Source organism: Lytechinus variegatus, chromosome 3 (assembly GCF_018143015.1).
Source record: "Lytechinus variegatus isolate NC3 chromosome 3, Lvar_3.0, whole genome shotgun sequence".
Classification (NCBI taxonomy): domain Eukaryota; kingdom Metazoa; phylum Echinodermata; class Echinoidea; order Temnopleuroida; family Toxopneustidae; genus Lytechinus; species Lytechinus variegatus.
The window spans coordinates 52,567,791-52,594,027 of NC_054742.1; the positions used below are offsets into that span (position 1 = coordinate 52,567,791).

General features: G+C 36.9%; 1 protein-coding gene across 4 annotated transcripts in view; it reads right to left on the minus strand.

The window, feature by feature from the left end:
• Window positions 1-3,728: 3,728 nt before the first annotated feature.
• Window positions 3,729-26,237, minus strand: part of LOC121411331 (dystroglycan-like) — a 37,216-nt gene continuing 14,707 nt past the window's right edge. Inside the window, exons 1-3 of one of the 4 annotated variants that reach the window (XM_041603998.1) lie at window positions 20,799-20,899; window positions 17,482-18,366; window positions 3,729-9,943 (exon numbers count right to left, since the gene is read on the minus strand). In XM_041603998.1, the coding sequence (XP_041459932.1) occupies window positions 7,562-9,943; window positions 17,482-17,784 (2,685 nt within the window). In that variant the 5' untranslated portion in view covers window positions 17,785-18,366; window positions 20,799-20,899 and the 3' untranslated portion in view covers window positions 3,729-7,561. Of the gene's footprint in view, window positions 9,944-17,481; window positions 18,367-18,470; window positions 18,632-20,798; window positions 20,900-26,237 lie in introns of those variants that run through there. The other 3 variants (XM_041603999.1, XM_041603996.1, XM_041603995.1) reach the window with 3 other exon arrangements.

Consider the following 26,237-nt stretch of genomic DNA (forward strand, 5'->3'; position numbering starts at 1 on the left):
TAGGGGGAAAAGCGGGGCTAAAGCGCCCCCCCCCCCGTAATTCTGCAACCCTGACTACTTAGGCCCTTTATATATAACCGTCTTTCTCCTTCTTTATCAAGAAATTATCTCTGATGGTTACAAATTATATATGTAAGGTTTAGTGGCAGATCAGAGGGGGGGGGGGGGGGTGGCCGGGGACATCCGGCCTGTGCCCCCCCCTGAGAGTCATATTCAATCTTTTCTTTCTTCAACAAGGGAGGACCTTTTTTTTATTTGTTTGTCCAATTTTCCGTGGAACAAAATGAACTTCATTTTGTAGAGAAACCCTTTTTTTTGCTTGTCGCATTTTTCGTAGACAAATGACCTTCAGATTTTAGGGAAAATGTTTATTTATTTCTATAATTTGCTTATGCCTTATCCAAATTTTCCTAGGAAAATGTGCTCCCCCCCCCTTAGAACATCCTGAATACACCCCTGGTGAGGTTATCATACCGAGACCTTTATATTTCTCTATCACTTTCAGAAATATAATGTAAATTACCTAACAATAATATTGTTGAAAAAAAATGGAAAAAAAAATTGTGTTGTCAATATCATTCGGGTTCTGACAAGCAACCCCATCCGACAACAGACATCCTCGCAATCTATACGCCAGTATACTTGCCAATCCCCCCCCCCCCCATTATCATTTTCAGCCTGGAGTTCCCCTTTAATCGGACTTTTTGTTAAAACTCATGAATAGAATTATCTCACCAAGGAGTTGATCTCACTAATCAAGATACAAACACGCAGTGTGAGCTAATAAGTTTTGATAACACCAGATTTTTTTTTGGGGGGGAGGGGGGAGATTTCTTGAAGAGGATATCAAAATCCAATATTGCAAACGTACGTGCAGCGCGAGCTCAAAAGCTTTGATATTCAGACCTGAATATATGCCAAATGAAAAAAAAATCATATGAACAGAACGTACCTCACTAAAGAACTAATGAGAGCTCGTAGCGCGAACTGAATTAAACTTCTTTACATTCCATAGAGGTAGATATTATTTTATCCAACTCTATGTTTACATCGAGACCTGAAAACCCGACATGAACAGGATCTCACTAATCACATGCGCGCACCGCGGTGATTTTTTCCCCCTGATATTCAGACCTGAAAATGTGACATTTAGTTGAACACCTCTTTTAATCACGAACAGTATGTAATCAAACAAAATAATAAAACCTCAGTATGTATGAGAGATGATTACTGAAGTGTTGGTGGTATACTAACTTGAAAAGGGGACATTTTGAAGTGCCATTTATTCCTCTCATACACAATATCATTGGACAGGCATTGCAAACGCGAAGCGAAAAATATGGTAACCTGAAAGATACAGTCTAACCCCCCCCCCCCCACCTCGGCCTCCTCATACCATGTTGTAGTAGGTCCATGCTTATACATATCGATTTTTTTCTCCTCCTCTCCTTCCCCATTTTATTTCCCCCGTTTAGTAAATTAAATTTGAAGACAGGGTACAGGTCCTCCTACCAAAAGTTTGGCAGAATGGTATCTGAATTTCATAAAGAAAATTTTAGTCTCGAAAGTTGTACATCTGCTAATTGAAAGAAGATATCCTAGCATAGTTGCGTTAAAAAAAATACTGATTGCATTCCATAATATGCGTTTTCATATTGCAATGGCATGGTTTTAATGAAATTATGGAAATTTAAGCATTATTTCAAAGAAACGGAGCTTTGGAATTCTTCGTTTAAAGGACAAGTCCACCCCAACAAACAGTTGATTTTAATAAAAAGAGAAAAATCCAACAAGCATAACGCTGAAAATTTCATCAAAATCGGATGTAAAATAAGAAAGTTATGACATTTCAAATTTTTGCTTAATTTCACAAAACAATTATATGCACATCCTGGTCGGTATGCAAATGAGGAGACTGATGACGTCATCCACTCTTTCTTTTGTATTTATTATATGAAATATTTCAATTTTCTCCTCATTATCAAGTAAGACAATGACTAATCCCTCCCTGAACTTGTGGAATTAGCATTGTTTAAAACTACACGGTTCATTCAAGTTAGTCCATATTGTTAAATACGTTTAAAAATGAAATACATGTATTGTATGATTTAAACAATAAAAATCAAAAGAAATAGTGAATGAAGGACATCATCGACTGTCTAATTTATATATCACTGAATTGTGCATATCACTGTTTTGAGGAAAATGACCAACATTTTAAAATGTCATAACTTTCTTTTTTATATCCGATTTTGATGAAATTTTCAGCATTATGCTAGTTTGATTTTTCTCTATTTACTTAAATAATATTTTTTTAGGGTGGACTTGACTATCACATTAAATAGCAAATATGGAACTTTTGAGATACAGTATGTGATTTTCCTTTGAATCTTAGGTACCATCCGTAAAATAAAATTTTCTGGTACCTTTTCCTTTTTACTCATTTATGCATGAATTATAAATCATACACTCTTAAAAAAACAGTCAAATTGACTAGCTCAGTAGTCAGTTGGGTGCAATTGATATTTCTAGTCAGAAAACCTCTGTTCTAAAATACTAGAAAATAATTAATTACAGCTAGAATAACAGTTGCACCCAGCTGACCCTATCAAATAGTCATTTTTTACCCATTTGTTTTTAGAGTGCAGTAGATGAAAAATAGAATCTTAGGCTTTGTAATAATGTCAGTGAGGTTTGTGATTAAGTTATGATAAAACATAAATAAGTCTCGATCTCGTTATATTCTGGGACACACTGCATAATCCTGCAGTTACTTTACATTATTTTAATCTACCCCTCTTCACACACTCTCTTTCCCACTATACATTCCTCATCCCCCTCTTTCTCTGCCTTTCCTACTTTTTGCCCCCCCCCCCCATTTCAATACCTGCTAGATTATTGTTAAGAAAATTCCCTCCAAAATCACAATCACACAAGTGACAACGCACATTTTTTTTTTCATTATTATTTTTTTTAATCATTATTGATGAACATTACAATAGAAACAAACATACATACATATACATGTACATAATAGAGGTTGATAAATACTAAATGGGCCGCACAACGTAGGTTACCTATGATCGGCAAGTTTGGAGTACAAAAATTAATATACACAAAAACTATCACTTTTGGCTGCATTGATGAAAAAAATGTGAGAAAATATGACAAAGCAGCAAGTCTTTCCATAAAAAAATGAAAACTATATATATAATGATCATAACTATGTAAATTTAACTGAAAATGATTTATTTTACAAGTCTTCTTTTACAAGATGTACATGCTACCCTATAGATATTAGATTTTAATTGAATACAACTGACATATTTTCTTTGATGAATACTATATGGTTCTAATAAATCTAAAATATGTGTGATTCCTTTAATGACTATCCTGTATGAGCACACAAATCAGGCAAACTTTTGCCTTTTATTATCTCTCTTTCATACAAGTTATCATCCATTTATAATCATCTGGTGTCTTTTATAAACAGGGGCTGCGGAACGGTTTTCAAAGGGGGGGGGGGGGGCTGAGACAAAAGTGGGGGAGGGCTGACCATGCTAAAAATCACAATTATATGCCAATTTTTACGTTTCTGTACAAGGTTTTGGAAAAAGTGGGGGGGGGCTGAAGCCCCTCCCCCCCTGGTTCCGCAGCCCCTGATAAACACTACAAATATCTCTGCAGGTAATGGAACCATGCAGAAAAATATCAAAGAATTCTTTAAAAAATAATCACATTGGAAATATTAGAAAATACAGCCATGTAATTCAAATAATGTTGTCATTTAAGTTTTGCTGCATTTAAAGGATGAATTATCAAAACCTTATTTTGCTAAACAGAAAGTAGGAATTAATTGATTATCCATTATACTACTGCTGATAAAAATATACTGGCAGCACAAACCTGGTGGGTGTTTCATAAAGTTGTTCATAAGTTAAGATCGACCTAAAGAACGACTGGTGCACAATTTTTTACACGCTAAATAATCACCAATGAACATTCAATGGTGAATATCATTTACTGCAAGATAGGATCAACAGTCATTCTCAAAGGCACTCTGAACTTACGAACGATCCCCAAGAATAAACTAGCAGCTCTTATCTAATATACTATTGTTAACAAAATTCCTTGCTCTTTACAAAGAGTTCTCATCTTCATGGAAACTTAGTATGCTTAGTATTTCTTGTGCAAAATAGAAGGCTGTAAAATATGAATAAATTTATGCATATCCCTCAGAATTATTTTCTGTGAGATTTGGTCACTCAAAAATTACTATATATATTAAAAAAAAAATCATACACAAATCAAAGATCTGAGTGAAAGTGGGCTAAAACAAAACTTGGTTTTAAATATATGTACAAGTTGTTTTATCTAAGCACCTTTGATCCTTATACATAACTCTTTTAAATAAAAAAATGATAGAAAGGGGGACATTCAGAACTTTGTCTTGATAAATACCTTTAACGTCATCAAACACAAAACTATGTGTTGTCTTTCTGTTTAAAAACACACACAATTCCATGAAATATCCAAATCGCTGTCACTGATAAGCAAATAACAACGAAAGAAATCTTATATACAAAAAGCTACATTTCATATTCTGCCAAATCAAAATGAACTACAAGATAAAAAGTGTCAAAACCAAACAAGAATTTAAACATTCTCAAGTTCCTATCTGAATAAAAGAAATTGGAAGAGTGCAAAGTGCTGTAATTCTAGAAAACCACAAATAGTTCCATGCTATTTACCAGTAACTATCTTCTTATAAAACATAAATACTATGAGATTTATGTCTACAGTTTTGCAGGCTCTTGACAAAGAAAATGTAACAGACAATATGTTTACTTTCAAGAAAATCAAGGCTATTGAAACATTTTAGTATATGTTTTCCTACAATTCTACAATGATTTTTTTTAATTGAATCATGTCATATAGTAATATGTATATAGTCTGACAAATATCATTCTTCCCAACCTATCAGTTCAGCTACAAAAAAGGCATAAAAGTGTCAATTCCATGTATTGTCTTTAAATTCAAATGACAAGAAAAGGATTCACATGTCACATGATTTGACAAGCTATAATCAATATTTTTTTCTTCTACAATAATTATGCACTTCTTTAATCACAGTCAGATCCCAGTGTGCTTTCTTTAGTACACCACAGATAAACAGCACTCTCTTCTTTTATCACATAATTTTTTCATGATTTGTCAAGCAATCTGTACAACCATAAAAATGTTTTCAAACAATCATTTCAACTCCAATCTAACCTTAAATAAAGTAGACAAATATTAAACTCTAATAAGCTCAAGTATCAATTTATCATTTTCTCTGTTTTCCTTTGTGTACCAAAAAAGTTTCAGAAAGCTATTCTGCTTTAAGATATACTATGCTACACGCTGCACTATGGTTATGAATTCTCTTATTCGAGGTAACATCGCATGAAATGCTGTTCAAGCCATTACATCAGATAGTACACAATACAATTGTTCTTACATTCTTTTTCTCTGACTTAATATGGAAAATATGCAATGGCAAAGTAGTACATTCATCAAAGTTGTCGAGAATTAGTACTAGAATCATGTAAAGAGTACTATGTTATCTGGCCTTCTTTGCCAAAGACTACAGAGTACTGTTGCAATTAGGACTAGGACTTGGCTTGCAAGACCGTGCAATGTGATCAAATTATGCTTTACAAATTTATGAATGAAAGATATGGCTACACAGCTGTCTTTAATACACAATGATGAGTAATCTCGACATAATGATCTTCATATTCCTAATTATGTACAATATTTCATCTGTCCTCATGAGTCTTGAGACAAAAGGTATTCAGTTTTCCAAGAGAACTAGACACCTGATACATATTACAAATCGACTTAAAAAAGAGATTCCTGAACAAAAGCATCCATATGACTTCAGTGGATGATGTATAAACCAATATAAAACAATGTAGTTTTGTAACAAAGATAACAAATTAATATACAAACAAAAAAGGACTAATCCATCTCATTTGCATATATATAGGTATATAATGCAGGAATGAGTTGTGCATTGTACTACAAATTAATCTCTCACTTTCCTATCATTTACGCAAAAATGTGTGTTTTCTGATCCCCATGTTCAGAAAATACACTACCACAAGCACTATGAATGATGCCTGCCTGAATATCTTAACTCATTGCTGTAATGACTATAATGTGACAGAGAGAAGAGACAAAAATATAATATATGATGACTTCATGTTCATTATTAATAAATACATAATGCATAGTGTACAAAATAAGCTGACAGATGATGCTGATCAATGCAAACATGATGCTATTTTGTTTTCATGGGACTGTATTCTGAAATCAGATTTGATTTTAACTCTGGTCTAAAGTTGTGGTTTAACTATGGATAGCTAACTGTGACACAGATCTCCAACTAGAAGTTCACTGAATCAGCTCACTTGGCTCTTAAATCATTCTTAACTGCCTGGGTAGGATGAGTATGATAGTTGTCTTCACCGTTAAAAATTATGAAAGAGCAGAGTAAAAGAAGCATACAATGTAAACAAAATGCTGACATGTTTGGCTTGCCATAATTTCAGCACAGAGTTAGACCATGGTCTAAGTTAAACCTTACTTCAGAATACGGGCCATGGTTTGTAACAGTCAATGAAAGAACTAAAGGTATCTGAAACATGAACAGGCAACATTGTTCCATCATGTTGTCACCTTCAAGTTTATTTATTCTATCACATCTTTCTTACACCTGTACAGGTATATACATATAAAAAAAAAATCAGAAGTCAATATTGCAATGACATATCATTTATGCCCAGGAAGTACATGTTAACTCTAGACTAAATGCAGGTAAACTACTGCTTGCTTCTTTCATGCAAGCAAAGGCTTTACATAATGATTGCATCACATGTGACTGAATACATGCCTGACCACTGGAAGAATATCATACAACCTTGAAATGTGTGTAGACTTTGTACTTAAATAGAATCCAGTGCCATTTACATATTTCTTTATGGCACAGATAATGTTGTATCAGTTAAAAACTACCTCCTTAGCATGAAAGCGAGCACAACCGAAGACATCATGACCACTAGAGTCATCGACATCTTACACTAACAAGCTTTCATTTTCATAGCACAATTTTACTTTGTACACAGCTTTGACACTTGCAGGAACATGGTACTAAAATGATTATTAAATTAACAGGTTAAATATAAAACTCACATGAATGATAGTACATGTCTCAAGGGATGCTCTTTGCATACTATACACATGGCCTGAGAAGCACAAGCCGGGCAGTTCAATTTAGTTTTGAGTTTATGAACATAGACTTAGAGATGAGTATCAAGTAATTTTACATTAACCATTCTTACTCAAGAAACCTCAAGAAAGGATGATTTCCTCTGATAATGTTTGATCTCTTGTCTCTAAACGGATTATTTAGACTGCATGTAGAGAATGATGATATGAGGATAAATCATCAAGGCATTGTTTATGTAGAAAGTGATACAATGATTCTAGGATCATGAGGCCAACAGCTGTAAAGAGGTTAAGGGGGAACATAGGCAGGTGGTGATTGAAATCGCGTCGTGCTTGGGGCATGGGAATTCCTACTCTCTGGTGGTGAAGGTGTTATAGGTGGTGGAGGCTCGTAAGGAGGAGAACCCCCTAGATCCACCATGGGCATTGATGGCTTGTTTGCATCATCTGTAGGTCTATGGTCACTCATCAAAGGTTGTCTTGTTCCATCATCAGCAGAGTATTCTGGGGGTGGTAATGGTGGCTTTTCGTTCTTCATGATTAACGGTGTCGATGAAGGGTGTTTGTCGGCTTCGTCCAACTCTTCGGTGAATATGATGGGGATTCCTTTGTTGATGAATGTATTCTGGTCTTCGTCTGAGAGTTTTCCCTTTCGGTTCCTGCGGTAGAGAATGAATACCACAATACCTGCCAGGATGATGATGAATGCGACAATGACACCTGGAAGGACATTGGTAATCCATGCATCATTTGATTTTGTATTGCCATCTACAGGAGGAGGGAAGGCCTTGGTGGCAGGAGTCGTAGGAGCTAGAGTGGTTGCATCACAAGTGCCTTGAGGAGCCGCCTCAACACCAGAAATAGTGTAATTAGGAGCAAATGCATCAATAAGAGCTTGCGTTGGCTTGCCATCAGCTGTTACAAGCTTCTTCATGAGTTCTTCAATCAACTCAACAGGACATGTATCCTTTGGAATGGTATTATTGGTGAAAGAGAGAATGACTGAACCACGTCGTATACCAGTTATTGTCAGAGCACTAGCATCAGGATCACCAAAGACACTAGCTATCCTATTGAGGATGTCAAGTTGCAATGCAGGATTGTTGATAAACTCATCAAAGTCGATATTAAGTGTTGCTCCCATGGCAACTGGAGGTGGATCCTCTTGTACTGCATTGGATTCCAAGACATGAACTTCAAAGGCATCTCGCAATTCAACACCTTCTTTATCTTGAGCAACCAGGACGTAAGTTTCCACATCATGAACCTCCTCAGTGTAAGCAAATATTGTTTGCTTCTGCTTGTCGAACTTCAGCCAGAAATCAGGGCTCAGGATTGAACCATCTGCATCAACCAGCATAAGTGACAGCTTACGGGTATTGCCATCTTCTGGATCCATGTAGGTGTCTGCTGGGACTACAAACACAAAAGGAACTCTAGCAATGACATCTATCCTTTCAATCGGATGGACAATCTCTGGTCCTTTGTTAATGTGTGGAGTTGTTTCTGGTGGTGCAGTTGGCTCTGGTGTTACTGCAGATGGAGTTGTAGCAGGTTTAGTTGGAGTAGGCATGATGACAACTGATGTTGGTGCCATTGTTTCAACAGGACTGCTGGCTACAGGTGTTGATGTCAATGTAGGCATAACCACTAGGCTCTCTGTGGACGTCATTGAAGGAACTGGTGGACTGAATGTGCGAGTAGGTGCTTCGGAAGTTGTCATGACTGGTGTCGTCACAGCCGGTGTTGGCGTAGGAGTTATCACAGGTGTTTTGTAGAAAGATGTCTTTGATGCTTTGACTGTTGGAGAAATAGACACCTTCCCTGTTTTAGTGGAAGTTTCTTTGACAGTCATTGTCATGGTGTCTTGAGTACCTGCTGTTCTAATCATACTACTCAGAACAGGTGAGCTCTCTGTGGGGACTATATGAGTAGATGGAGTAAAGGTGGACAGAATTTCTGTAGGTTTAGGTACACCTGTTGGGAGGGGAGTGGGAATAGGGGTTCCCATCAGAGGGGCTTGTCTTCTGACTCTATTCTTGATGATTGGAGTATTACTACTGACATGCCAACCCTTAATGTCATAATTTAATTTCTCAGCCATAGAGCCATCCTTTGAAGCACCCTCTAGGATGGTAACAACTGGTAACTGTTCAATATTCCGACCACATCCAACCACCCAACTCAATGACAACCCTTCATGTTTGGCAGTGACAACATTTCCACTGCCGGCAGCTAAGGCTTGATAACCCTTGACATCATCTTTCTCCGGAAGAAGCCTGAAGGCAGTCATGGGTATTCTGGAATACTTGGACATCTTGGATACCATATCGATTCTCTGTTGCGGTGTTAACATTGACCAGTCAGCATCCAAGATGATAGTTGCTCGAACAGCTGGCTTCTCTGGTGGACAAACCACAATTCCTTCTTTGTGTTTGGATGTAGATTGATCTGTGTTCTTTGTCTGTGGTGTGTCATGTGGCAGTACATTGATGCTAAAGACATCTTTAGTGTTTGAGCTGTCCTTGGTAAAATTGGTAACCTTTCCCAATGCAGTCACTGAGATATAGTACTGGCGTAGGTCTTCTTTTCCTGGGATTCCCTGAAGTGTGTGCGTCTTGTTGCTGAAGTTCAGCCATGATGGAAGCGACTGGGCCCCGACTTCTCTTAACTGAAATTAAAAAGAAGGAAAACAAAAAGAAGTTGAGAACAATTAATCAAAATTCAAATAATTTATTTCAAAGTCATCTTGATGACACATTGGAGTATAAGTATTTTATTTCAATGTACACCATACCCCAAAGTTGAATACTGCCCTCTCTAGCCCTTATCAATACTCTGACCTCTTGAATGCAATTTCACAGGTAATGGGCCTATATCACATGAATACCAACGAGACGTACCCACTTTATAATGGGAGGATGAGATCAGTAATTAAATATTCTGCCCAAAATCAACATAAGCAACCTATTTCCGATTTTGTTGAGAGACCAATCATTTCTGTGATTCAATTGAATCCAAGTAGAGAGAATCAGGAGTGAGGAAAGAAGCTAAAGAGGGAGATGGTAAATAGAGTCATTGTTTCGAAGTGGGAGGGAGATGATACAAAATGAAAATGCCTAAAGAGTATTGATAAGGAAAGAAAGAGTGGAAAATACAGAAAATGGAAAAAGGAACTCCAGCAAAGAGGTTGTGTTTGTTGAAACTTGACCTCAGTTACTATGCAGTTAACCACTTACAATTGTTTGGCAGTGATAATTTGAGCTTTCTGTACCTCAACCTAAGAGGTTTTCAGACCTGCTCAAATTAGCAAATTTTCCATAGTCCACCTTGATCAGAATATTGTTGAAATACCTGGTGTTTTTCCAGTGTAAAAGCAAAATAGACTTTCATATACCCAACAATATCTGCCAATTAATATGAACTTTTAAATTATTCACAGGTATTCTTACAGCGAGAAAGCAAATTATGAAAACTTTCTCATCACAGTGATCATGGGTTGCGGATGCCATGAGCACTTTATTTGCTAGCTAGCTAGCAAAGATTAGGTGGCAACTTTAAATGCAATGAACCTCATTCGCTTCTCAGAATTATGACATTTTTTTTAGAACTCGTTTCAAAAAGGTCTTGTATGGGTGGGTATGAATGCAAAAATTATCGTAGGGTATCTTGAGGTTACAGGTTCTTGTCAATTGAAAGGTATTTTTGTGATTGGGTGGGCCTGAAAGCATCTACAATGTATAGAGAACAGAGAGCACAGGTGGAATTCATAAAAACCTTTAACTTTCAGTAAGGTCACATCAGGGCCAGTGTAAAAAAGTTTAGACAGACATGATTCATTGGTGCAGAATGCAAAACTACTCAAAATGTCACATTCCTCTGGAAAAAACAAGTTGGTCTTCAAGAATAATTCAGGGTTTTCTTATGTTCCTGCTGGAAATTTACACTTGTTTCAATCATTCAAAAGATATGTAAAAGAGTGAATTGAAATTTCAAGTGTGAAGCACTTGGCCACTTCAAAGCTGAGATTTATCTAGTGAGACAGATTGACGTTATCATAGCAAGAAGGCTACACATCTTTACATCAACTACACAATAACATTGTGTAACATATGTGTGAAAAAGACACAAGATTTGAAAAATTACTATCCTGCCTACAAGTTTCTTTCCAAAAAGCCCACATATGCCCTATTTCAATTTCCAAAAATCTACAATCCACATTAAAGAGGTTGACATACATGTATATTTTGTTGCTATCATAAAAAACACAATATCTCATCCCATTTAAAATCATGTATATAAACTGCCATGAAAATATTCAAAGGGTCCCTTCTGTATGATAACAATATACATGTACTGCAGATTAAGACAACATTTGTAGCTGTTTGTATACCACTATTCTTTAAGGCCTGGAGGACTTATACAAACAAGAAACATATACAAACCAAAGCATATGACTATCCAGCTTTGAAGTAAGCGATGTAGGAATAGAGAGCAGTGTCTTTCCTCAAAGCTGATTATATGATTTATCAATCACAAACCTGCCTCGCATTGCCTGAGGGAAAGGTTTAGCATATGGACCAGTGGATTTGATTGGATATGTATCATATTGGACTGCACCTTGGAGGAGAATAGAAAATTTGGTTCTTGACTCAAGCACCCCCCCCCCCCCCAAAAAAGAGCATAATTCATGGAGAAACATCCAAAAGCAAATTAAGCACTTTCTTATATAATTCCATACAATCTAATAAATCTTGAATTATGATAACACAAAACAGGTCTGTAATGAATGCAATGCTTGGCCTTCAATGAGAAAATAACAGAATGAAAATAACAGAATAGATTTTACCCCAATATAGGTCTGTAATGAATGCAATGCTTGGCCTTCAATGAGAAATAACAGAATGAAAATAACAGAATAGATTTTCACCCCAAAATATTTTTATTGAAAAATGATCAGGATAACTCAGTGGGAAATTATATTTAAAGGAAGCTCATTTCCCCTTTCGAATTGGAACATCTTGTGATATTAACCTTTGATGTTTTAAGGTTAGGGATGTACAATCATTTTCATTATCTTGCTTACTACTTTCCCTTCATTTCATTTCCAGTGCCAAGCACACATCCATGCTCTGCCACAAACAATGGCTGCTATTGGGAACTGATATATTTGTCCACAATCTGGTGGACGAGTTACGCTTCCGCAGGGATGACAACCACTTTGTCAACACCCAACGACCATCAAACAAATTAAATTGCGTATTCCAAGCCCCCCCCCCAACTTGTTAGTGAGAAGTGACAAGATACTGATTTTGACAAGTAAACTAACATATGTAGTTACAAGATTTTTTTTCGCAACAAAATAAGTCCTTGTTTGCCCATCTTAAAGTACGGTTTTGTAATAATCTGAACATCTGTGAATGAAATTAGAAGTCAGATGCCCATACTGCTACAAAACTGTGCAGACTGGAGATTCTGACTGAACTTGGTGACTTTCTCTCTACATGTGTGGCACATCTGTATACAGTTTCTGGAAAGAGTGGACTTTCCCATGTCCTTATTACCCTGGCCTGTAATAATTCATAGACAGTCTGCAGTCATGAATTCTTTGATTCTGGATAGCAAAAATTATATTTCATTTTTTTAATTAGGTTTTACTTACACAAATCTGTAATTTTACAAAACTTTGATATACATGTACTGGCAATAACATAATTATGATGAACAGTCTTCACATACAAATGATAAATATGAAATATAATCTCAAATATGCTACATGAATAAAGTGCATGAAAATGTGGAGGAAACCTTAGAAGCAGAATGCTTGTAGATAAGGTTCCCTTATGCAAGAATAAAACAATATCCCAAAATATAGGAACAAAATAATAAAACTATTTGAATTTCATAAATTAAAGCAATGCAATAAAGATCTAATCCTCAAAAATTAATTTAAAAAAAGTAAACAAAACATGCATTTCAATGGAATGGGTGGTTTTGGTCAAATAAAATAAAAACAACCCAAAGTTTAATAAGAGAACCTGCTGCCATGACTGCGAATCTTTCAGAATTTAAATGCACCATCCTGAAGAAAATCCTATACTCTTACTCAATAACAGAAGAAACACACAGATCATGGAGTATTGATTTTAAGATCTGTCCTGCAGTCGTCCCACCAACTCAGCGTGAGTCAAACACACCGGCAACTTCTTCCATTATTTTCATATGACTCATGGCACAGTAAATGGACAACAACTCGTAAATGAAATAGTAATGAAATAATAGGCTTAACTGCTCAAGGGAAAATATGTTTTCATATGGATGCCTTAAGGCTTGAATCCAAGATGGGGGGGGGGGGGGAACAAGCTTCTCAAAGGCGATAAAATTTCTCTGTACTTTTAATGTCAGTTACATTTCATGAAGGAACCTTGGATTTGCACATAACATACATGATACATGTATATTTTGTTAAACTGGAGAATATAGATTTTGTGTTAAAATTTAAAGGCAGAATTAGGAGTGATGCTGAAACAAGATAGCCACCTGCCCCGAGAAAGGTTTGACTTTTGAAGACTTTAGTGGTGGATTTGGAAAGAATAAAACAATTTGAATTTGAAATTTGGTCAGTTTGAAAGAATAAAACAATTTGAATTTGACTTTTAATTAAATGTCCCATTGCCATTTCATCCTCGGCGGCATCCATGCTGTTAAAACTTAAGTCCTTAGAAAAAAAAGTCTCATTGAATATTTCAACCTGATTACAAGTGACTGACTGGATTGTAACAATCCTAATCACTGAAAAAAAAATCTACATCCAAAAGCCAAAGAGGGCAACCTTATGTTTTATTTCTGAGGGTAAACAATCAAAACAAAAGATAGACTATGTACATGTAGATGGCATAGACAGGCATTCATTCATTGGGTGTATATGGTAGTGAAGTCTGCATTTTAATGGAGAGTGATAGCCCTATAAATGGACTGTGGGCTTTGTGTTCTCAACAGGCTTGTTTAAACAATGGAGCAGGACTTGTGCATAATGATGTTGATATTGAATGGGTCAGTAATATGGATGGAGCAAAATGCAATCTGATAGTGACACAGTCAGGCGTTCTGTCTTCATGCTTTTAAGTTCTGTCTTTCTAAATACAGATTAATTTTACAAAATGCAACCATTTTAGGCCTACATTTTCGAATTATACTACAGGCCTAGATGAAAGAGACAATAATTATTTAAACCTTGATAGATGATCAACGATCACATTACATTCAAAATAAACATTACATATTATGTGAGGTAATCACTAGAGTAAATATTATGCTTCACTGCAATTACATAGTGATTGAAATATTTCAAAATCATTTCTCTTCAGTTGATAAGACTTAAATCCTGAACCGATTGCCAGCCTATGTTATCTTGTACCAGTACCGATTGTAATTGTAAATCAATTTCATCCTCTTAAATGGGATTTAAGCAACATTATTTGCAAACCAGTTGCATATCACGATAAAAATGGTATGAATGCCGACTCCACCATGTCTACTCCCATTTTTAACAGGAGAGCTGTAAGATTTATGTGCGAAATCCTCTTTAGATTAAATCTATTAATAAGATTCAGATTGGATCGAGGGAGGGTGTTGGACCGTTTTGATAGCCCATTCTTCCATTCAATGAATACTTCCGTTTGTGCTGAGAAAAGATTTGTCACTGGTCTTGTCATGACCACTACAAAAGGGGAGGGGGTGGGAAGCTGCTCTCAGAGTTTCAGGGTCGACATTTTGACAACATACCCCCCCCCCCAAAAAAAAAAAAAAAATACGGTGATTTTATGCCATTAAAACTTTTATATTTCAATCCAATTAAATGATAAAGTGAAAAATTAAGGATAAATTTCCTGTTACAAAAAAGGTTGCTCCCATTCCTGCCAAAATCACCCTCAGAACAGTAACGGGCCTAAATAAGAGATCCCAATTTTCTTTGACTTTTTTTTTTTTTTAAAATGTCAATTTCGTGTTCTCCGGTGTTCTTAACATCATATTCTGTGCTTTTTGGTGATCTGTTGTGAACATGTGATTTGTGATGAAGCAATTATACATAGTGAAAATCTTAAGCTTGGCAAACACATGTGAAATACTGAACATATTTTTTTTTTTTTTACTTCTGTGCAGGTTTGTTTTATTTCATTTGATTTTCGTGATTTTCACTGTTTTTCTTTCCACATGTTCAATTTTTTTTGCCTGAAAAATTGTGAGTTTTCTGTGAAATAATGTGAATTCTGGGAATTTTCTCAGTTTTCCATATTGCATAAAACAGGGCACCCTACCCTGCATGTTTAGATATTTCAATAGCAAACTCTATTGAAAAATGTCTGATACCCCTACTACATTTGCTATTCAGTGGCAATCTTACTTTCCATGATGGTGGTAATGGAGTAAAGAATTAAGGCAATTTAAACTGATTTTGATTGCAGTTTGGAGAGTCTGTGTGATTCAGACAGAAGCAATCTGTTCTGGAGAGGTCAAAATGTAATAACTAGAATGATTGTCTATGAATGTCCGTTGGGATGATGGTATGAATGGAGTTGACTGGACTATCAGGTGGGTGTTTCATAAAGCTGTTCATAAGTTAAGAGCGACTTTAATGACTGGTGATCCCTTTTTGTGGTAAATGGTATATTCATTGGCGATGGTTTAGCGCGTAAGGATCACCATTCGGTCTTAGAGTCGCTCTTAACTTACAAATATCTTTATCAAACGACCTCCTGGTCTGAATCCTTCCATTGACCACCTAGGCACTCTTTGGCCTGACAGGGTGAGGGAGCAATAACAACACATCCCATTCAATGAGCCAAGAACTGGTCTTGTTACCATTTAAGATAGTCCTTTCACTTTCTTCTATCTTGTGACATCAAGGGAGAGAATGAATAAAAGGCAAGGTTTATCAGGGAGGACATCCTGAAAGACAGAGAATCAATGGCCCATAATCAATTGAGCTCAGAAGAGATCTGTTTGATGGTAGCGCATTGTTTCATTATACAAGCCAGTGGGACCATTGTATGGGGGCAAACAGGTATTGGGCAATCTCATGAATGGGATGACCCCATGCATAACCTTATTGGAATGCAAAATGGAAGAGAGGCTTTTCATATCACCTGCATACTCACATTACAGTTATCAAGATAATATAATACAGTATATGAAATAACAAAGACTTATTTTGCATGCTATCTTCTGTGAGTACTAATGACATATAATGGCCATATTCTTAGACGTGTTTGATAAAGTGTAGGCCTAAATATATCATATCATGTAGGCCTAACCTAAGTACGACTTTCAACTACAAGTGGAGATATCCCAGTGGGTAAATCTTACATCAATTAAAATGCGAGAAATTTCCCCCACCAACCCAAATACAAAGTAAGAGGCATAGTGTGTGGAGTGAGAGGGGGACCAAATATTATGCAGATGCACAGTCTGCAATCTGGCTCCACACTACTCTCAACTTTCACCGGAGACAGACGGTAAGATTGCATTTTCCAGAGAGATTCCATGGAGACATTCATGGTGTCGGTCCAATTATATTAAGAAAGCATCCAAGCAGGAAACCATTCCAGAAGCAAACCATCAACTGGAAATGAAAGAGCTCCCTGATTGAACCTTATACCACTGTAACATTACCTATCCCTGAGGCTTTACTGTGAAGAATCCAGCAGAATTTCCACCCTGCTTCAACTCTATCACAGGTGTAGAACCAATGCCAAAATGGCTGCATCAAGATATGACTTGATGGTTCCAAAAGCAACAGCAAATATCGTCCAAAATAGTACACATGGAAAGGGATGTGGTACAGGCCTATCAAATAAACTTAGAATATAGGCCCCATAATGAAAAGGATCATAATAAACTGATTAGTTGGGAGAATCCATGTTGCTAGAAATTAAATTTTGACTAACATGTACTTATACATATATGTATGCCTGAAGATAAGTTATAATCAAGTATAAGGATCAGTCATTGTTTGAAATGGGGAGAAAAGAACAAGAAGCTAGACAGTGGACTGGCAGCAATGTACCACCAGAGCAGTGACTCTTATTGGAATCTGAAGTAAATAGGCCTCTACAGAGTAACTCTAAATATTTTACACTATTCTCATTTAATATAATCACCATAACTTGATGAAGCAGCCAAGACTACAGAGCCCATCTCATTACTCACCAAATACTTATCTACATCTCCTCTGAAAGCCTCCTTGGGTATCTTGAGGCTGAATGCCACTCCCACCGTCGCCGTCGTATCAGGTATACCCCACCCTGGTGATACCGGTTTCCACACCCCGAAGCTCGGCTCCGGCGCATCGTCAGATTCCTCAAGATTGTCTCTGCTTTGGGGTTCATACCAGTCCCTATACACAGCGTTGATTTCTTGTGCTTGTCCTAGGGATACAAGCATCACTGCTAGTACGGTAAACAGCAGTAGTACTGTTAAAAATGTGTGTGGTCCTGAGTGAGACTCCATCATTACTGAGTTTCTCCCTTCACCTTCTCCACTTGAACAACAATAATTCCAGCTTGAGTTGTAATAATTCCTCCTCTAACACCTCTTACATGGATCCACAAGCAAACACCAACAAGTTTTGTGTTTGCCTTCCTGCTAATGCTTGGTGGTAAGAAGTACCAAACGTAGGGAAGGAAGAAAAAAAAGCTCTGGATTCAACAGAGCTGGGGGATAAAAAAAAACTTAACAAGTCAATGTTAATCCTCTTTTCCCTTTCTGCTAATTCTTCCAATTATTTCCTCCTCTGAAGCAGCATGGACAGACAACAAAGCATGCTTGTTCCCAAGTACCCTCCAACATGAACAGAAGCACAGAAAGCAGTTGTAGAGAAATGGGACTGTTTTTCCAGCTGTCAGAACACTGTTTCTGTCACCTCATTTACAGAGGGAAGATGGAGATGGATGAGCAGTAGTCCTCAGAGCGAAGTTCTTGGGAAATAGTTCTTGTCTTCCACCATGGACCCTTGGCACTGGTCACCCATATGTCAGCTGGGCATTAGGACAATGGTCAGTTTGGATCAGGTTGCAGCACTCTGATGTCTTTCACCTGCAAGGAAATAAAGAAAAATACAAAATTGAATTCACTATATTAATGATTCTATTATGGTAAGTTTTTCTTGTCACAACGAATATGATCTTTAATAAAAATACCATGATAGCTGTGATAGGATCCTGCATGAAGGAGCATAATTATAATCAATATCTGCTCTAAATATGACATCACGCACTGCTCAACATTTCCAAGAATCATTGATCCTCATATTGCTAAAACTGATGAACTATGATCAATTGAATTTCATCTCGGTCACTCTGACTTCCTTAAATAAAGTAGTTCCACTGACTCACAGCTCAGCTAACGACCAAGAACAGTGCAGCCAAGCAAGAACTTACAGCTTCTGAAAGTAGATCTTGAGGTGGGATATGCTCCACTAGGTCCATGACTAAACATTCAATGTCTTTCAGACAATCAATAGCCTATTCTTCAACCAAGGAATCACAAATACAGGTACATGTGATCCCCAAGTCAAACATTCATGTCTATCTTTTTGTGTGTATTATGAACTGTGTTGTTTTTATGGTCAAAGGGTTGGCAGACAAACACTAATTAAAGTTATCAGTAAACTAATTTAAAGTAACAACCTGTTAATTGTATTAAAGCACGGGTTTATGGGACGGAGTCAATTTACCGTACTATTCGCAATGGAAAAAGTTGAAAATGGGGTGGGTGTTATATGGGGGAAGGGGTGCACTTTCGACCACTGTTGGAGATCCAGTGTGCTGAGCTAGTCATTCAATTGGCTGTCAGGTATATTCAGCATTTCCCGTTGGATTCCTTAAAAATCATATTTTATAATTAAAGATTTGTACATTGAAGACTGGGCATAGAAAAGATATGGGGAGTGGTCATTATGCAAGCTAGTCATGGAATTTGGAAGTTGTAGTGCTGCTTTCCATGTCAGCAGGAAGGAAACCATCCCATCCATGGTCCACAGAGGGCTTGTTTTTTGTACGTGCAGAATGCATTACTGCTTCATTGGAAAGGTACGGTAATCTTTGCTCCACAGAAAGTGAACAGAGAGGGGGGAGGGGTATGAATACATCTATTGTTGGATCAACACATTGTTCTCTTTCCTCTCTCTCTCTCAAGGGCTTCAATTGTCCCAAAGAATTTCCCACCTCTTTCTCACATAATAATGTACAGTAGTACTCGCTATTGTGGGGTCAACATGAATGAAAGCAAGAGAAGACAGAGAAGAGGGGAAGTGATTGAGTGGAATAATTAAATGCACACAAATAGATGACCTATATCATCTAACCAACCCACTGAGAATATCATATCTATCATAATGGTGGGAGGTTCTTTGACAATTTCTGGACAATCTGAAAATGGCAGCATTTTCATTTTTATGTCTAGGCGAATATAAACCATTTCTCCTATTGCACATTGCGTACATCTCCATGTCTGAAATAGAATCTGAATTGTCTTCAAATCATTACAAGATATCCTTACTCTAAATGCTAAGGTGACCGAGGAGATAAGGCGGAGGCTACCAACATCACTTAGGATGCCCCATTAACATTTTTCTGATCAATGTAAGAGAAGAAACCCAGTCTCATCTTGTCCTAACAACAACAAAAGGTCATCAGTGGTATTTCACTAATGAGAAGGTAATTGTTACCTCATTTATCAATCAATTACAGTAGTCCCTGATACATCTGGCTGTCTATTCCAGTCTCCCTCCAAAGAAAAACAAAGCTTTAAGGATATCCGATAAAGATGCAACGGCAACATAATCTTGCTATAGCAAGGGGCCAATTTAACAGAGTAATATTTCAAATTATTGTGCTTCACAGTAGGTCATTTATATTTCATTAACATTAGACAAGACAAAAAGAAAAAGATAGCGGGGAACTATGGAATAAAAATCAATTAAAATACACCGAGCACCCAGTATGATTTAACCAATTACAGTAGCTAAATATGAAGATTAATTGCCTAGTTGGCTTCCTGACAAGTCCTGACAAGGTTATTAAGACAAATGTACATTTAGCTCTAAATTATGAGATGATGAGAGTGAATACAATGACCTTTCCATGCACTGTTCAGGTATAGAAAGATTGGAAGAATTTGCAGGAGAACATGACTACCTACCCAGATAAACACTCAATATTTTATCTGGAATATAAACACTACTATTACCCTACTTGCCAGCAAGTCCAATCTTCTTATTCCCATATATTATTCCTACATCAATATAGCTGCGGGTCGCTCTACAAGATAGTAGATTCCAATACTAGAAGCAGACTTGTGAAACTTGCACATCGGTCAAGTGTTGTTTTCCCTGGTAAAGCCACAATACACCCCAACACAGACTAGTATCACTTCCCAGCCACTGTGGCATTCCTTGACAGACACTTCTTTGGCCACACCTCACTGTTCTCACACCTGATTCCCCTGACTTCTGTTTGCCACCTTACCTTGTCTTTGGCTCCCAACCGCAATCCCTTAGTACATTTCCATCTCATGATATTACACCTCTCTTCCAAATTGACAACACCACTATTTATTGCCTCCCAATATAGCTCTCTCCCTCCTCAACAACGCAAAATAAAAGCCAACCAATAAACTACTTCAATCGTGTGACCACTGGTATATTGATTCTTGTTCTGGTGTCATCTAAACACACATTGTGGTGGGATTGATTGTGTGCCATTGAGGGGGCAGTCTGATATTACACAGTAACCCTACTACTACAAAACAGATATGGGCCAGAGAGAATCAGACACAAAAGAAACACATTTATGGATCAATTAAGATATCTCGGGAATGTGATTGACATGAATCGATTTCCATTAAACATAACAAAACATACTGGTCATTGATTTTCTCATAAAGGACTTAATTTGAAAGTGAGTCATAATGTTCTGTACCAGCGTGATGAACCAATGTTTACTGTTTACAGAAAAGGAAACAAGAGAAAAATTGAGAAACAAAAATGATTATCTTGTAGGCTACATATCAGAGTGATTGTGGCAAAAGACAGGAGCTAAAAGACCACCCTGTCCAGTGTATCCAAGAATAGGATATCCATTAGTATGAAAAAGTCAATGTTCACTAGACCCATTAGCACATTATGCCCTACCAATATTGAAAAAGAAAAAAAGAAATGCAATTTGTAAGAAGTGAACTTGTCATGAACTCCAAAGCGGTTGAACCTACTCTCTCACACAAACAATCACAACCTCTTTGAACTATTCCCACTAATAGCATCAGTGCTTTTAATAAATGATAGGGTAAAGGCAATCTCAGAACATATCTTTGGGTCTTCCTACTGGCATTCTCACACTTCCTAGTTAACCCAATCTTCTTGATCTAGATCCCATTAAGTGATTGCTGGTAAGGTACTGCGCTGCCATGACCTGAAATGGTGGGAATTGGTTAAACCAATCAACATTGGTAAGCGCATTTGCTTCGAGATATGAAATGTAGAAACATATTCTGACCCATATATGATCATGTTAATACTAGCTGGGGTGCCATGGTAAAAACCCCCCATAAAACCAATTTACAGACTATAGATAGAGAAGAGTCCATGATTTCCTCAGATAAACTTAAAGGTACACCACAGGTAAAACACATAATATCCCAGCAGGACATGCCTGATTCTTTTGATAACCATTTCTGAAATTGAATATCTAGCATTCTTTTGGAATAGAAATGATGAAGCCATGGTACCATTGAATTTCTCTAATGACGAACATGCAACGAAACATGTAATGTGGTATAGATCTTGTCATAGCTCTGAACATCACCGTTGAATGTTTTTGTTGATCTACTGTGATTGATAAACTGCATGTGTTGCAGAGATTCGCAGTGTGACCAAATCTCCCATGAAGGGGGCTATCGTCAAAGACAACAAAGTTCAGTAGCCTCAAAGGAACTCCTGGTAGCCAAGTCTAGCTGAGATCGGAATTCTCCTGCATTCGGAACTAAGCATTGCACAACACCGAAATGGAGTCTTTAAATTTGAATGACAGATGCTCCCATCCCGACACGATGAACAAACTTTGCTCGCCACTGGCAATGTAGGAATTGGAAATGTCACGCCGAGGCGGTATTGGAAGTGACAGTGAGAGTTCAACTCCAAGAAAGCATATGATACATACATGAAGATAGATACTTGACTGTCATAAATGAATGGGTACAGGAGAATGTATAACAACAATTAAAGGGCTTTTACTGGTCTCCACTCCTTGAGGACATATACACAATCAGATTCATTAAACAATGTCAATTATGATTCATTTCTTCTTGATTGGAAGAATGAAATAATCATAATGCTACACCGTTGCAGTTTTTAGTGTCCTTTATCATTCCCTCATGCAGATGTTTTTAAATTTTATCTAACTTACAATTGTGAGGCTAAACTTCTCCTATACAATGACAAAGTGTGGTACGTGTACATTGTCATTCATACTGTTATCAGGATCTTGTCTTATAAAGAAATCTTCCTTTGCTAAGTGATTCATTTCATTTATTGAGGGTAAAATGAAAGGATTCATATCAAATTACCACAAAAAAGAGAGAGGTAATAATCATACTATCATATGAATTCATGACACAGCCTTTAAGATGACCTTGACATACACACCCCTACATCTGATATCTCATACCTGAGTGAGTATACCATTTATCAGAATTCATTAAAAACACCCTCATCAAGATACACATCATTGCATCATTGGCCAGCCCAAGTGATCTATGCTAAATGCATGATAGCAAACTGACTGTATACTCTATTGACCTTTTCTATTCATTTTGCAATAAAAAAACATTATTTTCTATTTCTCCCTAAAAGTTCTCAAAAATCTTGCAGTAGTTCAACAGATAACTGAAGCTTAAACAGCCAATGAAATTGATATGTCTAGAAATAATTTGCCCAATATAGCTCAAATCTCCCATGTTTGACCAACAACAGCAGGAGTTTTGCTTTTATGAACAATTTTTAAAAATTTATAATAATTCTCACTCCTTGGAGAACATCTACAATTTCAAAGCAAAGAAGTGCTTGGTATTTTTCCTGTAAGCTAGCTACAATGCACTGAGCTACTTATTACTCCATTTAATCCCTTTCAAAAATATTCGAGAGAATAGCTTACAGTTTTAATCTTGGAAGGACTGCACGAGAAATGAAAACACGAACAGGCTAACAAAGTTCACTGACTTGCACCAAATTTTATGCTCTCATGACTGTAATAGAAATTTTGTATTCAAATCTTCATAGGCTTCAGTTGCTACTGAAATTTTAAAACTTTTTAAAATGCATTCTCATCACAGCATAACATTTCCCTAAACAACTAGACAACACAACTTCAAAATATATAGCAGTCTAATTACAGCTTGATATCAAAGAGTTTGGCAGTTGACCTTCTTTTTTATCTAATCAAGAAATTGTCTGTCTCGTACTTTGGTGCGACAGAAATATAGTTCTATATCGAATTAAGAACAGTGCACTAAAATCCTATGTGCTTCTTCCTTGACTTGAAATACCAACCAAATACAGAGTATCTCTCTTCCTAGCTCTTCAATATCAACCATTTACACAAGGTTGGTTGGGGCGGGGCAGACCACTCTTTCATCACTTTACAAAAAGTACATTCTTGCTTGAAGTACATTCTTGAGGAACGATCAACTGTTTTGAAAGATCTTGGCTAGGATGACATTGTTATCAACTTTCCTTAAATGGAGAAAGCAGGATGGATATGTAAGCTGATATCCACAAGTTCAGCCATGGAAGGATGCTTTGCTTCGAACACCATGACCTCTGAAGGATTCAACTATCTTTGGAAACAAAATTGAATAACTGATGTTCAATGTCACAAAGGATATCATTTACAAGCCTAAGTGATCATCAGAAGAGCATCTGGTCAACAATAATGAACAATCACAATGGTGACTTAAATCAAAGATCTCCTTTGTCCTTTAAACTACTTATCAGCAGATGTACAATTCTGCAATAATGCTTTTGTTTAACAACCAATCTTTATCATGCTTGCCCGGACAAAGTTGTCCAAGTCTCCCAATGCCATAATCTGTGAAATTTACCTTTTTATATAGGATCTGTTGATCCCTTCAACCGGTCGCTGACGACATGATTGGTTAAAATAATAGGGGAAACATTAGTAGCCAATATACAAACTAAGCCAGTTGTTAAGCAAAAAAAATTTTTTTTTACATTATTTCTTTGGTTATTAACATAAATCCATTACAGCTGCACAGTACACCTAAGTTAACTTATAATTGCAGCAGGCCCCTTCATATAGGCCTCAACAAATCATTAGGATAGTGCATGAACTTGGGTTATGCACGATTCCAGGTGTACGTGTCAAGGTACCACTGGTGTTGTTTACTCTGCATATTATCTGAAAGTGATATGATTTGGAGGAAAACGGGAGAAGGTGATCATGAAAGAGATCAGGGGAGGAATGAAAGGGCAAGGGGGTAGAAGTACAGTACCTTGAAGTTAACACATTGATCAATACGGTGATCTCAAGAAAATGGAGATTATGGTATAGTGTTTCAGAATTTCAGAAGTGAACAAGTTACAGAACAGTGACTACTCATAGGAGTGGTAGGATGGAAGGAAACTTTCTCCATTTCAACAAATTGGCAACACTATAGAATTCAGTTGTCAATGGGATAACATAGGCCTATGTGATAGATGATGATGCCGTCAGCAAAATCACCTTTGTGTAAACCAGTATCGAAACTGACAATCGTTTTCAGATCCAGCAGCATCACAGCTTTTCATAATGAAGGCTTCACACTTCTTTCTGAAGAATGCGTATTGATGCAGAAGTTGTACTTTATGCAGGTTTCCGAATGCAGCACAGACCTATGTTTACTACATAGTAGGCCTATATGTTTGCCAAAGCTATGAGTTCCAAGCCAGGTCCATTTTGTCTAATAATGGAGTTGTGTATATCTTGCCTTTGGTGTGCTCGACTAAATTCTGAAGTACTTCACCTCTCTTGATCCCTTGCGCAATCCAATCCTATGTTGTCTCATCCATTGAGTCATGATCTATGTTTACCAAGCACTACCTGCTTTCTTTTCAACTGGAGCTAAAGCAAGATCTCTCTGCATAATCTTCCCAACTTAAAAGAAATGTCACCTTTCAGTAAATCCTCTTTGTTAAAAAAGCAAAGGGATATTTGGAGGAAGCCTGCAGGATGATTTCCTCTGCTTTGGGGTTTGAAGTAGTATTCAACAAAAAGGTCTTTGTGTGGGTGGGTGTGGGTGTGAAGAGGCAGGGAGGTTGGCCAGACTCATTGAACACCTCTTACCATCCCTCTCTACACAAGATCAGGGCTGAGGTGGGTTACAAGCATGGTCTCAGATTTAATTGGGTGTCTACCAATAAATCACAAAAAATATTGTTCATAATTCAATCACTTTTCAATCATTCTATATAGTCATAAGGCTTTTGTTCAGAGACCGCCCAAAATATATTTAATATGTAATGGACCAAGAGATTATAGTAACTATCTTGCTCATTTGATATTCCTCACTATTATCCTGCCAAGAGGTATATTTTCAGAACACCACATTCATCATTTGCATTTCTTTCTCATATCTCCAAGGAATATATATGTTTCCGAACAATATATATCACACTCATGGTATTAATTCTCTAAAAGATATCTGCTACCCTCCTCAAGGCCCCAATGCAGAAATGGATTTGGTTTGTAGCTAGATGTATTGGGTGTATGCATTTTGATATCCACAACCGTTGCCATTGCTAGATCAGGTCACCCTCGTTTAGAAAAGGCCTTTATCAGATCAATAAACAAAGATGAATCTTGGCAATAAACATGTCTCTTGTCACATGGATATGCTTTATTATAGATGTCATA